Source organism: Palaemon carinicauda, chromosome 19 (assembly GCF_036898095.1).
Source record: "Palaemon carinicauda isolate YSFRI2023 chromosome 19, ASM3689809v2, whole genome shotgun sequence".
Classification (NCBI taxonomy): Eukaryota; Metazoa; Arthropoda; class Malacostraca; order Decapoda; family Palaemonidae; genus Palaemon; species Palaemon carinicauda.
In genome coordinates, this window is record NC_090743.1 from 108,730,269 (window position 1) to 108,744,568 (window position 14,300).

Sequence of the window (14,300 nt, forward strand, 5' to 3'; positions counted from 1 at the left end):
TTGTGGGGAATGAAAGTGATGGAGAGACAGAAATTGAATGTGTTTGAGATGAAGTGTCTAAGGAGTATGGCTGGTGTATCTCGAGTACATAGGGTTAGGAACAAAGTGGTGCGAGTGAGAACGGGTGTAAGAAATGAGTTAGCAGCTAGAGTGGATATGAATGTGTTGAGGTGGTTTGGCCATGTTGAGAGAATGGAAAATGGCTGTCTGCTAAAGAAGGTGATGAATGCAAGAGTTGATGGGAGAAGTACAAGAGGAAGGCCAAGGTTTGGGTGGTTGGATGGAGTGAACGAAGCTCTGGGTGATAGGAGGATAGATGTGAGAGAGGCAAGAGAGCGTGCTAGAAATAGGAATGAATGGCGAGTGATTGTGACGCAGTTCCGGTAGGCCCTGCTGCTTCCTCCGGTGCCTTAGATGACCGCGGAGGTAGCAGCAGTAGGGGATTCAGCATTATGAAGCTTTATCTGTGGTGGATAACGGGGGAGGGTGGGCTGTGGCACCCTAGCAGTACCAGCTGAACTCGGTCGAGTTCCTCGTTAGACTGGGAGGAACGTAGAGAGTAGAGGTCCCCTTTTGTTTTTGTTTCATTGGTTGATGTCGGCTACCCCCCAAAATTGGGGGAAGTGCCTTGGTATATGTATGTATTATCATTAATAAAAAATTTTCTTGTTTCAATTTTCCCCGATAGATATTCTCTTGCTTATCAACCCTTTAGGTTTGGACTTTGGAATTAAAGTGTGTGGCCATTCAACGGACTAGTGAAACTAGAAGGAAAACTATGCAGATTTAGTAAAGTTGTTGAGGCTAAGGAGGACAACTAAATGGAAGGAAGCTTGGCCAAAGGTAAATTACAGACTATAGGTATGTTTCACACTTAAATGATGCCTGGTACCTCCTTATGAGGTATATCAATATCATTTATTCCCCTGCTCAATGAAGATGAAGGTTGGATGCAGATTCCAAAATGACCTTTCCCCAGGATAAAGGGCCACTTTGCCATATCCACCCTAGTAGTTTCTCAGAATAAACACATAAGGAAATTTTTTTTTTCTTTTACAAATGAAACAAGAGCACTGCTGAATTTTTTTTTTTATTTTCAGTCAAGATCTGTCAAAACCAAGTGTACATTAATTCCCAAATGGTCTGAGGAAGATTTAAATGGTGGAAATTGGCTCTACCATGCTAAAACAACCATTGAAATCTAAACACTGTCACCTATATAGAAATGGTAGATAATAAAATTTCTAAACTGGATTTGTCGTTTTTTTTACACTATCATACATTTACCCTTCTTTGTAACAGTATTTCAAAGTCTTAGAAAAGAAAAATACTCTTCAAACTAACACACGGAATTACGTTTTCCAGGCACTCGTTGCTTTGAAATATTGACTGTTTGTATGCCATAACAGCCTTTATGCATCGAGATATGACAATAAAACATACTTTGGAATAACCTAATTTTTCAGCATAGAATGATTTCATGTTCTAACTTCCATTTTATTGTATATGGAAGTCCTTAGTTATGATTTTCATTTCACCAACCTGGAACAGGACTCGTGATATTTATATTATCATCGCTGTTCCATATCCAGAATGAGATTAGTAGAATTACACTAACTAGCAAGCCTATAGATACAGTCACAGCCAATCTCTGTATGTAAAGGGTTTCAAAATTATCCTAAGTCTACAAATTATACTTCTGGAATAAAGCTACATCTTCACATACAAGGGACTGAAATTTTTTGCTAAGCCACAAACTAAGTATCTCGCATAGTATACACGTTATCAAAATAGTAAAATCTTAATTTTTCTTTTCCATTCTTTAAATGAATAAAACATTTTCTAAGGAAATCTAATGAAACAACTGGCATCAGGAGACATCGAGTTTATTGCAATAAGACAACTACACAAGTAGGTGTGTTGAGCTTGCTGCTAGGAGTGTCTGAGGCGGCAATACACCCCTCACTCGCTCTGATTCAGTAGTATAAAAGCAGAGGGGTGTAAAAAGAGTCCCATCCAAGTATTCAATAGTGTGGGGCCAATTAAAATTAAAAACTGTGACATAGGCGTGCCACGTGGGTAGTGGTTACGCCAAGTGTGGTTGGGACAAGGAAACAAGGCCTTGGCCAACGTATAGATTTATGTATATATTTATGTATAGTTTACTGAACCACACCGGCTAGCTGCCACAGCCACGTGAAGCAACACGAAGCCATCCCAGAGTTGCCCATAGTGCGCTATTTAACAGCGTAACAATGAGGGAACGATCAATTTATATGGTAAAATGCCACTAATTCAAGGAGAGAAAAGAACATGATGACCCACAAAGCTCTACTCAGGCACAGAGGAGGAGGCAGCATCAGGGGCAGTGGCGCCACCACAAGGCCGAGAGACCTAGCGAGTACATCAAGCACTCTCTCATTCGTTCACTAAATTTTTTGTTTTTCCATACATCATACATATCTTGTGGCAATTAAAAGGGTAATAGTAAGGGGGAAATATGGATATATATACTTTTATATATATATATTCTGTCGCCATATGTCCAATTATAAGGTAGGTAAAGCAGTGGCCCCAGGTTCCTCAGCAGTAGGTTGGCGCCGTGTCCAGCAGTCGAAACACCGTCAGAGGTGACCTCCCTTGTATCCTTACTATTATTCCTTCATAAGAAAATGGCAAAGAATAAGTCGAGCCTTCCTCACATGCGTGAAGAAGGGACAACTCATCTTTTACATGATTTTTTAAAGTCTAAACTTATAACCATTACATGAACTTCTTTGAAAATTTCTCTGGAAATCTGCATTTCTTTAAATAAATGCCACTTACAATGTCTCTGGCTTTTATTATATTAACATTACGCTTTAAATGATAAGGAATAAACCTTTCTACAACAGGATAAATTTCCTTACCTTTTTAGAAAAAGAAAAAAAGATAATCCTTTCTAATCCTATTCTGTACTACGTCCAAGAAATATTGATCCTTTCATTTATATGATCATGTTTGGAGTTAAGAAAAACCCAATATTAGGGATTAAGAACTAGTAGAAGAGAGACTTGGTGCTTCACACACTTCTTCCATATGTGTAATATAACAATATGAACCAGCACTTGCGTGCCTTTTCCCACTAGACCATTTTTCAAGTTTTCAGCAAGATAAAGAAAAAAAATAAACCCAAAGTAACTATATATATATATGTTATATATATATGCACCGTTTCACATGCATAAAACATTTTTTTTTATATTTTTGAAGAGTAAAAGAATCCATAGCATTGGTTATGTCTATGTTTCTAGCACTGCACTGAAAAGCATATTTTCAAAAAGAAGGAAAAATCACTGCAATACAGAATGCACTTTGTTTCTACATATAAACCACAATTATTTTGTTCCTGGCAAAATACTCATTACCACTTGACATAAACAGAAGTATGCCGTGATTTCTTTTTCCATTTATACACTGTCATAAATAAACAAAAAAAGTGAAATTCTATTAGTCACCACCATCAGATTTATAATTCCCAATCCACATCACCTATGTATAAATACAAAGAGGAAAATCACTTAAATTTTTTTTCTTTAAAGTACAGTACTTAAAATATTAAGTTCAGCCTGTTTCACTTTGGTGGGCAATCGGCAACAGTAGCAGGCGTTGCAGACACTTTGTCAGAAGACAAGTCGTCTTTGGATGTAATAGAATCAGAAGTCTTATTATCCTCTATCTTCTTCTCTGATTTATTTGCTGTTGGAGAGAGAGAGAGAGAGAGTGTCAGAAGTATTCAGAAGCTATAGAAATACATACACCACAAATAAATAACATCTCGTGTACATTACCAAGCAGACTCAAATCCAAGTTTAATAAAAATTGAAGACCAAAGGACACTTCGGTCACCATTTCGATTTATGGTTTTGCCAAATCCCCAATTACTCAAGTATTCATACTTATAAGCATTTATATATTTACATCCCAGAGTGCATGACAAAAGGGAGAATAATGAAATCTTAAAAAAAAAAAAAAAAAAAAAAAAAAAAAAAAAAAAAAAAAAAAAAAAAAAAAACTAATTGTATCTCCGCCCAAAATAAATCCTTGCAAAATTGTATGAAAATCATCAGAATAAAAAAAAATTAATGAGTAAAAACTAATCTGGCATTAGTAATATATGAAACTGAATTCGATACATCCCTCTTAACTACTCAATTACAAGTCAAATGCTACACAATAAGAAGTTTGGCTACTTATAGCAAATGGTTTGGATTAAAGATTAGTAAATGTCCTTTTACTGTACAGCAGTTATAGATTTTCTATTAGGTTAGCACAAGTTTTCATTTAGCTTCTCTAGTCATTCCCTTCGTGACGGCTAACATGTAAAATTGCTAAATGCCACAGATACACTAAGGGAATTGAAATACAATAAAATTTCCTTTTTTAAAATATCATTGAAACTCAGCTCAAAGAATTAACTAAAATTGTTATGAAAGTTTGCAATTGTACACCATGATAATGAACTTACAATCAGTTGTCTTCTCGGCATTAAAAACAGTACTTTACCCATTTCATAATCTTTAATAATAGTAAAAAATACATTTAGCAATAATTTTTTCTTGATGGTCAGCATAAATAATTTCCGAGTTAATACTAGCCCAATACAGTATATGGTTGTCTAAAAGCCCTAATTATTTCAAAATAAAATACAAATCAATACTAAGGTCGTTAAGTCAATAGTTCTTGCGTCCATGAAAAGAGAGACAGAAGGTTCGCAAAGGGTCAAGAAAATGGTCAAGGTTACTTTACACACACTAAAGGTAATGTGCTACAATAATGACATACTGTACTTTACATTGGATTTTCATGATTATGGTTTTAAGGAATTTAGTAGTAAAGAAAACAGGGAAATTCTAACAAAAAGTGACTGTCTAATATTTGATCTTACCATCTCGGTTAAAGAAAGCCTGAGTTGTACTCAGAGCATCAGCTCTGAGCTTTGCTTGCTGGGCCGAGCTTGGAGGATTTGAACTCCTTTGCTGGGTTTGTTGCTGCTGCTGCTGTTGCTGTTGGCCTTGCGACTGTCCACGTCCACTGCGATGGCTGCTATTAGCTCCTGGTCCCTGAGAGGCTGGAGGCCGCTGAATGGGGCCAGGGTTGGAAAATCGAGAACTGGTTCCTCCCATACCAGCAGTTGGTCCCCCCAAGCCACCACTCTGGTTCCCCATTGGAAGTTGGCCTCTAAGGCCCATCACCATCCCTGTAGACCTGAGGCTGCCACTCATCATCTGTTAAAATTTGGGGAAAGTCTAGAACTATACATTACACCTGTATTGGCTGAGTATTGATGAAACAAACAATATTCTTAAAAATTTGCAACTTCAAAATTGACCATAAAGCAATTTCAATACTAAAGAACTATGAAAAAAATTTGATGAATACACTAAATGCAATAACTAGTTACCAAAGTATAGTATTAAGATTTACTGTACTGAATACCACACAAGATAAAGATTCTTATAATTCTTAAAAGTTAAACAAAAACATAATCTTATACTGACTTGTGATGCATTCTGTGTGGGATAAGATGCATTTCTATTTGAGCTCTGATGAGATAAGCCAGATTGGGTAGTCATCTTGCGATTCTGTGTCTTGGGTGACGATATCTGGGGGATGCCAGAGCCACTGTGATTACTGCCACTATTAGTATTGCAGCTGCTGTTACCACTGCTGTTCACTGATGATATGCCACCTGAAAGGGAGTGGCATATTCCAAAAATAACTTTAAATTAACTGAATACTGTACTTCCTACATCTGATGTAGTCAATAAAAAGGAAAACTTATATGCTCCTCACAATATGCCAAGTGACATTAAAAAGCACCAATATTCCATGGACTTAGAGAGAAATTAAAAACTAAAAACGTCCTTCCTGAACAATCAACTATGAAAAGGGAGAGAATGAGAGAAGCCCAAGCCTAGTATGTAACTTCGGTATACCATTTTATTTATCATGAAATAACAAATGGATAACCCATCTTCCATTGAGGCATCAAGAAACATTGTCCCATTTCAATGTTAGGTTACAACTACATCCTCCTAATGGAGGAAGGCAGTAAACATTAACTAAAAACTCCCATTACCACCCCCTATAGTTTTCTTGTAAAAATACTCAAGGTTTAAGGTAAGAACTTCTTATGCGAACTTCATAAAAGTAACGTCACACCTAAAATTAGCATTGCATCTACAAACTATTCTCAAAAGCTACTTTGAGGGGAAAATCTATAAAACTGTATAATGCTCATCTATCAAGTTGTAAAACTTTCAAGTATGCTAAATCAAAGTTAGGCGCCTTCTAATCACTAAAAGGGGGTTGCCTTAATTAGAAGGCAAAGTGCCAAATCAAACATTTGGCCAGATAACAGTACAAAACTCACTTGATGGGGGAAAAAACGCAGACGAGAAGGAATTCTGTGCAGCCCCTGGAGATTTCAGCTGCTGCCGTGTTGCGGTGTCCTGAATGTTGGCTCCTGGCTGCAGAGATTTGAGAAAGCTAGCTTGAAGAGTTGGACCACCACGATAGGCCTGTGCTCCTATCTGCTGTGCTGCCAGACTCATACTTGACCCAAACCCCTGCATGCCAACTCCTGCCGGCCCTTGAGATTGATTGCCGAAGCCTTGCAAGCTGTAAGCTGTTGGTGGTGTTTGCAAAGGAGGCTGGGCTTGTTGTTGGACTGCTGCCTGAAGTGGTGATCCAGAAGCAGTGTAAAACCCAGCTGCTGCAGCTGCCACGGATGCCTGCTGTGGGCCCCCGGGGCCTGTGGGAGGGGCTGTAGGTGGAGGAGCTCCTGGAGCACCTCCAGCCCCATTATTGGAGTAGTAGGAGCTTGGTGGCTGAATAGCCTGAATAACAGAATTCTGAACACCAGGCCTTTGGACCAATTGAGATCCTAAAAGACCCATGGGTTGGCTGGGATCATATATGTACAATTGAGAGGGCTGTGGTCCACCTTGTAGGGCAGTCCCTAAGCCACTCTGCTGGAATGGTGTGCCAGCCTTTGACCCAATGGTACCAAAATTCTGCTGAGAATTACCAAACGTTTGTGACGATGGTTTCACTGCTGATGACATGAGTGAATTAGTTGTTGATGAAATGAGCACAGTGTTTTGGTTTGGTTGCTGACTTTGCCCAAAACCCGTGACACCTGCAGCTGGCTGTAAACGATACTGTGACAGGTTGTTGGTATATATGTCAGGGGTAGTGAGAGGTGGAGGAGTTTGTAAAAACATAGATTGCTGACCAAAAGCATTACTACTCAATCCCTGACCTAAGCCATAAGGTGGGTACTGCGAAAACTGAGACGCACCTCTTTGACCAAGCACTGGTGTTCCATCAAGGAATGGTTGGTACAGACCTGTTTGGGGTAATTGCTGGTTAGAATTAAACATCATTGGGGGGGAAGGAATAGCTCCACCTATGCCTCCAAAGGGTGCAGTGCTTCCTAAAGCCTGATACATACTACTTGAAGGGCCAGCAGAACCAGATGCTAAAGGAGGTGAGAGGGACCCTGTTATCCCAAGAGAAGAGCCACCTGGGCCAGGTGACACAGAGTTGCTTGCTGCCTGCTGTTGTGGTTTCACTTTGCAGACATTTCCTGATCGACTAACTTCTGCTTTTGTTAACGAGGCACCTGCATTTGAGGTGTACGCTGCTGCAGCAGCTGATGTGTAAACCATGGCATTGGCCATTGCTGCTCCCTGTTGGAGTTGTGGTCCTCCTTGATATCCACCTCCAACATCCTGGGTAGGATCTTCACAAGAGCCAACTACAGCTGGTGAATCCTTAGGTGTGAAGGAGGCTTCCAATGCAGGGGAATGATCAAGTCCAGCTACACTGTCAACTGCAGACAAGCTTGGACTAGAAAATGCTACTGAACTTGTAACATCTTCAGCATGCTCTGGTACAGGTGCCATGGTTTCCCATACTTTTTTAACAGAAGCAATCTTCAGGTTCAGATCATCTGTCGATGGTGATATTGGGCTCTGCATACTACCAGTGGTCATAACAAGTGACCGGGGCAAACTAATGCCCTTTGTAGTTACAGAACCAGGGACTTCAGCTAATCCAGAATCAAAAGTGAAATCTAATTTCATATCAGCACCACTCTCCTCAACTTTGGTTGGAAAACTCAAGGGGAGCTCAATAGGTTCTGCCTTTTCAGGCTTATCCTTTTCTTCCTTCAATGACAATGTTGAATCTGGGGAGACACTTTTCCTGTCTCTGTTCTCCCGTTGTCTCTGGGGTTTAGGAGCATCTCCAAACTTAGCTTTGTATTCAGCTCCAACAGTAGCATTAACCATCCCTGCAGCTTTGAAGTTTGTGTTCTCAATAATAATTGTCTGTGAAGGAACAGATGTACCATCCAGTGTACTTTTGTCCACCTTCGCAAAGTTGGTGGTGGTAGGATCATCACTAGGGCTTGACCGCTGGCTACTCCCACCAGAATTTGGCTGATCACTTATTTCTACACCACTGTCATGATTATCAAAGGACACTGGCTTGGCAGCTGAAGGAGTAGTTCCATCCATGGTTATTGTAGCCTGTGATGGAGAGTTAGCTCGAAGAGCAGCTGTCAATGGCTTATCCCAAGCATTCTTTGGTGGGGGAGGTATAGATCCACTAGCAGACGCTGTGGAGTCTTTCAACGGGAACAGAGTATTGGTAGGAGATTCAACAGGGCTGCTAGAACCTGCTCCAACAGATGACTTCATAGCATTAATGCGATTGTTTTCTCTCTGCTTGGCTAATCTGGGAGGTAGCTTACTCTGTCTGGATCGCTCAAACCCACCAGACTTACTAGGCCGGCTTTTCTTCTCCTTCGCTTGTTTCTTACTAGCAGCAGTAGGGGCAGGGCTACCAACGTTGGCTGCAACCCCAGCAGTAACGGGTTCAGTGGCGACTGCTGTTATAGCGCCACACGGCTCATCAAGAGGACTTTTGTTTTTCTCCTTGCCAGTCTTGCGCTTTGTTACTTCCTTGAACCCATCATTGGCGTCCAAAATATCACTAATGAGTTCCGACACCTGGGGTTGGTCATCAACAATCACAACACCTGAAAGTTAAGAAATAAGAAATTGCAATGAAACATGTTATACCTCACCAAAGTAAATGTAATGCATTAGTAATATTTACAGCACCCATTAACTGGTGATATAGGAACCACACATCAACAGGAGAAAAAAGTTAGAAATTGCCTACTATAGGACAAAATCCATCTATAATAACAATAATAATAATAACAACAACAAGCAATAACAATAAATTAACAATCTATGTCCAACTTAAATTTGGCTCAATTGCTTTAGCAAAAGTTACTGAAAAGCACACAACTAAAGTGCAAACAAGCATTACACAAAATACAAACCGATTCAGTTATTATTATCATTATTATTAGTTTAATCTAAAGGCCTAAAATTTCTAAATCCCAGGTGTATTAGTAGCATGCATAAAAAAAAAAAAAAAATCAAACGAATTCTCAAAAACCATAAAAAACAAAAGGATTATAAAACTTCAATGCAAAAAACACTGACAATCAGCTTGGTGAAATAAAAGGCTCCAAAATCTTTTCCTTTTTCTTTCTTAGCTCTTATGCTAAAGCAATCTCATCACCTGAAGAGGGCTGCTACAGCCTGAATCTTAATCTCTCATTCTGATCAAGAGTTGGTGTGTGAACATGGATTGTTGTTGTGGAAATGGCAACTGAGGAAACTACTTACTAGCATAATTATTCAAGTCGATGCCTTCCAATGGGTTGGCTTTCTCTTGCTTGGGCTTAGAACTACTACTTTTGTTGGTGACTTCAGAGAGAGCCTGGTGTACCATGCTAGGGTTTATCTTTATTTCATGCACTTGTTTGACAGTAGTAGTTTCATTCTTAGTGATGCCCTTTCCACCACCACCACCTGAGGGACCATTCTTAATAGCTTTCTCATTTTTGGGGGGAGGAGCCTTCTTCTCACCAAACCTCTGCTGTTGCTGTTGTGGTTGTTGGCTAGAACCCTGGGGAGCACCTGGACTTTCCGCTTTGTCTTTGCCAAGGGAATTGCGTCCCAGTGCTAAGCCCCCACCTGCTGACGAGGAAGATAGAGGCCACATTCCACTACCGCTGTTGCTGCCTCCTCCTCCTCCTATCTTCCTTTCAGTCTTGCTACCCTTGCGGTGTGGATGCGACGGGTGGTGATGTTCAATCTTGCTGCTGCCACTACTTTTCTCCTTGTTCTCCTTTCGAGCCTCTGGGTCACTGCTCTCAGAGGCCGTTTCCCAATCTGCCTCTTCTGTAGTTTCGGGGGTGCCTTCTTTCATTACATTTTTCATAGCATTAGTGGTTGTGGATGTTGCCGACCCTGATCCAGACATTGTACCTGTGACTTGACTAACACGCCCTCTCTTGTTACTTCCGCCACCGCCACCCGCCACCACCTCCACCTCCACCACCCCCACCACCACGCCTCTCACGCTCAAAATCTCTTCTCTTCTGGAATCTGGGTGGCATCCGGTCATACCTGCTCTGTTGTTGCAGTTTGCGACTAGCAGCAATTGCTGAATCCTGAGACCCACCATCAACATTGGCATGTTTTCCTCCCTCTTCAGTAGACCCAGATTTGCCAGCATTACTGCTACCGCCACCACCACCACCACTTCCTCCTCCTCCTCCTACTGCACTAACACCTGGTGCTGAACGGCCCCGGCCCCCTCCTCCTCCTCCTCCTATGTGGCTAGGAGGTCCAACACTTCCTCCAGAACCTCCTCCACCACCCCTGGAGCCTCCCCGCCTGGTATCCCCTCGCCCCCGGCCGCCACCTCGACCAAACTGGGAGCGCTCACCATCACCGCTCTCCTCCCGGCTGTTGGACAAGGACGACCCACTGCCGAAGTTCACATTTCCAGCTCCTCCTCCACCACCTCCTTTCTCGGATGGCATGCCGGCGTTGCTCCAGTCACCGTCACAGCTCATACTTCTGTCATCCTGAAATTAAACAATAAAGAAAATCTTTACATGAAAATCGACCTACAAGTAAAACCCATTAACTTTAGGCAGCTATAAGTTTCCTTATTATACAAATAATCAGTGAGCAAAAGCAGAGGGAACTGTATAGTATCTTAAGTCATTTCATACTTGTTCACATCAAGTTTAAAAATCTAAAATGTCACAACTATATTAAAGTAAGTGTTCCACCTAGATTAAGGTACAGTATTAACAAAAGAAACAAACACAATCAAACAGGTCCCCCAATGAAAAATAAAAAAATAAATAGAACTGTCAGTCCGAAGACCGTACCTATATAAACACTACAAATGTACTACAATACATAAGTATTATCAAGATGATTCTAGATGTTTTTTAGGAGTACCAATTAGTTTCACTCATTTTATGGATGAACTGACATTTTTATCGCCATGAAAAATTTCTTCAAACCTCAAAAGAAAAAAATCCTCCTTTTAGTGAACAATATACTTTGGATCATAAAATTTAGGCCAGAGGCCAGGCAGGAACAAGGAACGATGAGGTCATTCAGTGCCATAGCAAACATTTACCTAAGTGTTAAAAACAGAGAGCCATATGAAAAAAGTTCAAAAGCCCATTCACACATTAGGAATATACAGTATGTTGAGCAAAAAATCTATCAAAAATACCTAGTTCATACAGAAACCTAACAAGACCCTTCATATCATTAACATTTTCTGTAAATTTCATGAGAGATATCCCTGAGATGGCATTTCCAGCCCTGATCAATAAATTTTGAGCACCACACCAATAATGCCGGAGGGATGTTTTGGTTAACAGTTAAGTAAAGGCACAAAATGGGAACTGTATATAAAACAGGAAAGTTAAAGTAGTAAAGGAGAATGAATACACAATGCAGAAATTAAGGGGTCCAGGAGTGTGAAATTTTAACTATTATTACTAGCTATGCTACACTCCTAAAAAAAGAAAATATAGAGAGATGAGAGAGAGAGAGAGAGAGAGAGAGAGAGAGAGAGAGAGAGAGAGAGAGAGAGAGAGAGAGAGAGAGAGAGAGAGAGAGAGAGAGGGAGGGAGAGAGAGGGAGGGAGGGAGAGAGAGGGAGGAGAGAGAGGGAGAGGGAGGGAGGAGAGGGAGGGAGAGGGAGAGAGAGGGAGAGGAGAGGGAGAGAGGGAGGGAGGGAGAGGGAGAGAGAGGGAGAGAGAGGGAGAGAGAGGGAGGGAGAGAGAGGGAGGGAGGGGGAGGGAGGGAGAGAGAGAGAGGGAGGGAGAGAGAGGGAGGGAGAGAGAGGGAGGGGAGGGAGAGGGAGAGGGAGGGAGAGAGAGGGAGGGAGAGAGGGAGGGAGAGAGAGGGAGAGGGAGAGGGGAGAGGGAGGGAGAGAGAGGGAGAGAGAGGGAGAGAAGAGAGAGAGAGGGAGAGAGAGAGAAGAGAGATGAGAGAGAGAGAGGAGAGAGAGAGAGAGAGAGAGGGAGGGAGAGAGAGAGAGAGAGAGAGAGAGGGAGAGGAGAGGGAGGGAGGGAGGGAGGGGAGAGAGAGAGAGAGAGAGAGAGAGAGAGAGAGAGAGAGAGAGAGAGAGAGAGAGAGATGGCTCGAGTGAAAGGTGGCAATACGAATGGATGAATTTATGCTAGATTGCCTGGCATTGGAACCTGAAGTGCAACTGGGGGGGGGGGGGAAAAGAACCTAACAGTTGTACTACTGTATATAGTAACAGTTAGAAGAGGTTGTACAGCAATAAGGAAGAAAGAAGTATGTGGGAACAAAGGTAAAGTTGGATATAAAGCAAGCGGAACTGGAGATCGAAGGAACACTGCCAAGATTCTTGGGTAATGCCTACAGGGCAATACATAAGGTACACAGAGCATTAATCCATACAGGGGTGGTGAGGTGGTGGTGTTAAATGTTGCTTGAAGGGAACTCTGCTCCATATAAAAAATTGGGAACTCCCCTTTTGAGGTTCTTTTCTTTTTGCTTATAGGACTTTAGGACCTTGTAGTACAACTGTTAGAGAGGATTGTTTAAGCCTCTTTGCTCGTTTTAACAAATTCTTGGAATGACAATGTATTTTCCATATAAAAATTGCTTGCTCTGCTGGATAATATTCTACAAAATTGCCCAACGCGCTAGTTTCATTCATCACTGAACTAGGGGGTATTGATTCTCTCTAAACACATTTCCTCCTTTGCCACTGTGAATGGATACAGAAAAAAAAACTTGAACAAATAAGATTAACGAAAAACTTAGAAGAAAAATGTGGAAGAACTTTCGTCCTGGTCTTCTTTACAGGTTCTTTCAAAATGTTCAACCACAGAATTTTTGTTCTACCTCTGAGATAAATGTTTTTAAAAAATTTCAATCACCAAATTGTTAGTTCTGGAGCATTTGATCTCAAGAGCACAGAATTACTGCACTCAAAGTACAGGTGAACCGCAGTACTCTTGTTTAGATAAATTAGAAACAGTTTCTTCTGATTTAAATTTCGTTGAAGCCGCAATAATTTTCAACTCAACCTGCTTATGAGGTTCTGCTTCACAAATAACAACAGCAACTCAAAACTCAATAATGAAAAAACTAATACACAATAACTCTATCATCAACACTGCAAACCATTCAGCACTCGTGTCATAATACCGCATGAAAATCTCCAAATTATTATGTCTAAAACCAAGGAAACAGCATATTTGTAATATGATATAAAATACATGATAAAAATTACTGTAATATGTGATCAACAATATGAAATAAAAGTTATAATCATATGAATTAAATATTTCTTATTTCATTATAAGCTAAAATTATTTTCATATAGATAAAAGTAAGTTACTTCAGGTTGCAAATGATGTACAGTACTTGAAATTCATGTGAAAATTCTGAAAATCTAACTACTTTATGTTAATAACAATTTTTTACAACAGTCAGACTGAAATGAAATTTCTCTTTAAACCCAAATTTGATGTCAACATAGACTTTCTAATTTGACTGCAGTTTCTAGTAGACAAAACATCTGCATTAAATATTATGAATACACAGAATAGAGGAAAATACAGTACTGAAAAAATGCAAATAAGGAATAAACTCAAGACTTAAGACATGAAAGTAACAGAAATATAAAGAAAAAAATAGAAGAAACTTTCTAGCCTTTGGGAAAATAATCTCTTTACTTGAAACATGACTTTACATCTGACTTCACTTACTCAGTCTGCAGGGGAGACCATGTGTTTCAGTGAAGCAATAAAGGGTTCAGTGAAGTCTGCAAAGGGTTGAGTATAAAAGTAAATACAGTACATCTATACTTTGA

At 40.4% G+C, this 14,300-nt stretch overlaps 1 protein-coding gene across 1 annotated transcript in view; it reads right to left on the reverse strand.

Moving 5' to 3' along the window:
* Positions 1-1,870: 1,870 nt before the first annotated feature.
* Positions 1,871-14,300, reverse strand: part of LOC137658712 (protein PRRC2C-like) — a 44,624-nt gene continuing 32,194 nt past the window's right edge. Inside the window, 6 exon segments of the mRNA XM_068393709.1 lie at positions 1,871-3,738; positions 4,928-5,267; positions 5,541-5,731; positions 6,416-9,091; positions 9,756-10,449; positions 10,451-11,005. Of these exon segments, the coding sequence (XP_068249810.1) occupies positions 3,614-3,738; positions 4,928-5,267; positions 5,541-5,731; positions 6,416-9,091; positions 9,756-10,449; positions 10,451-11,005 (4,581 nt within the window). The 3' untranslated portion in view covers positions 1,871-3,613.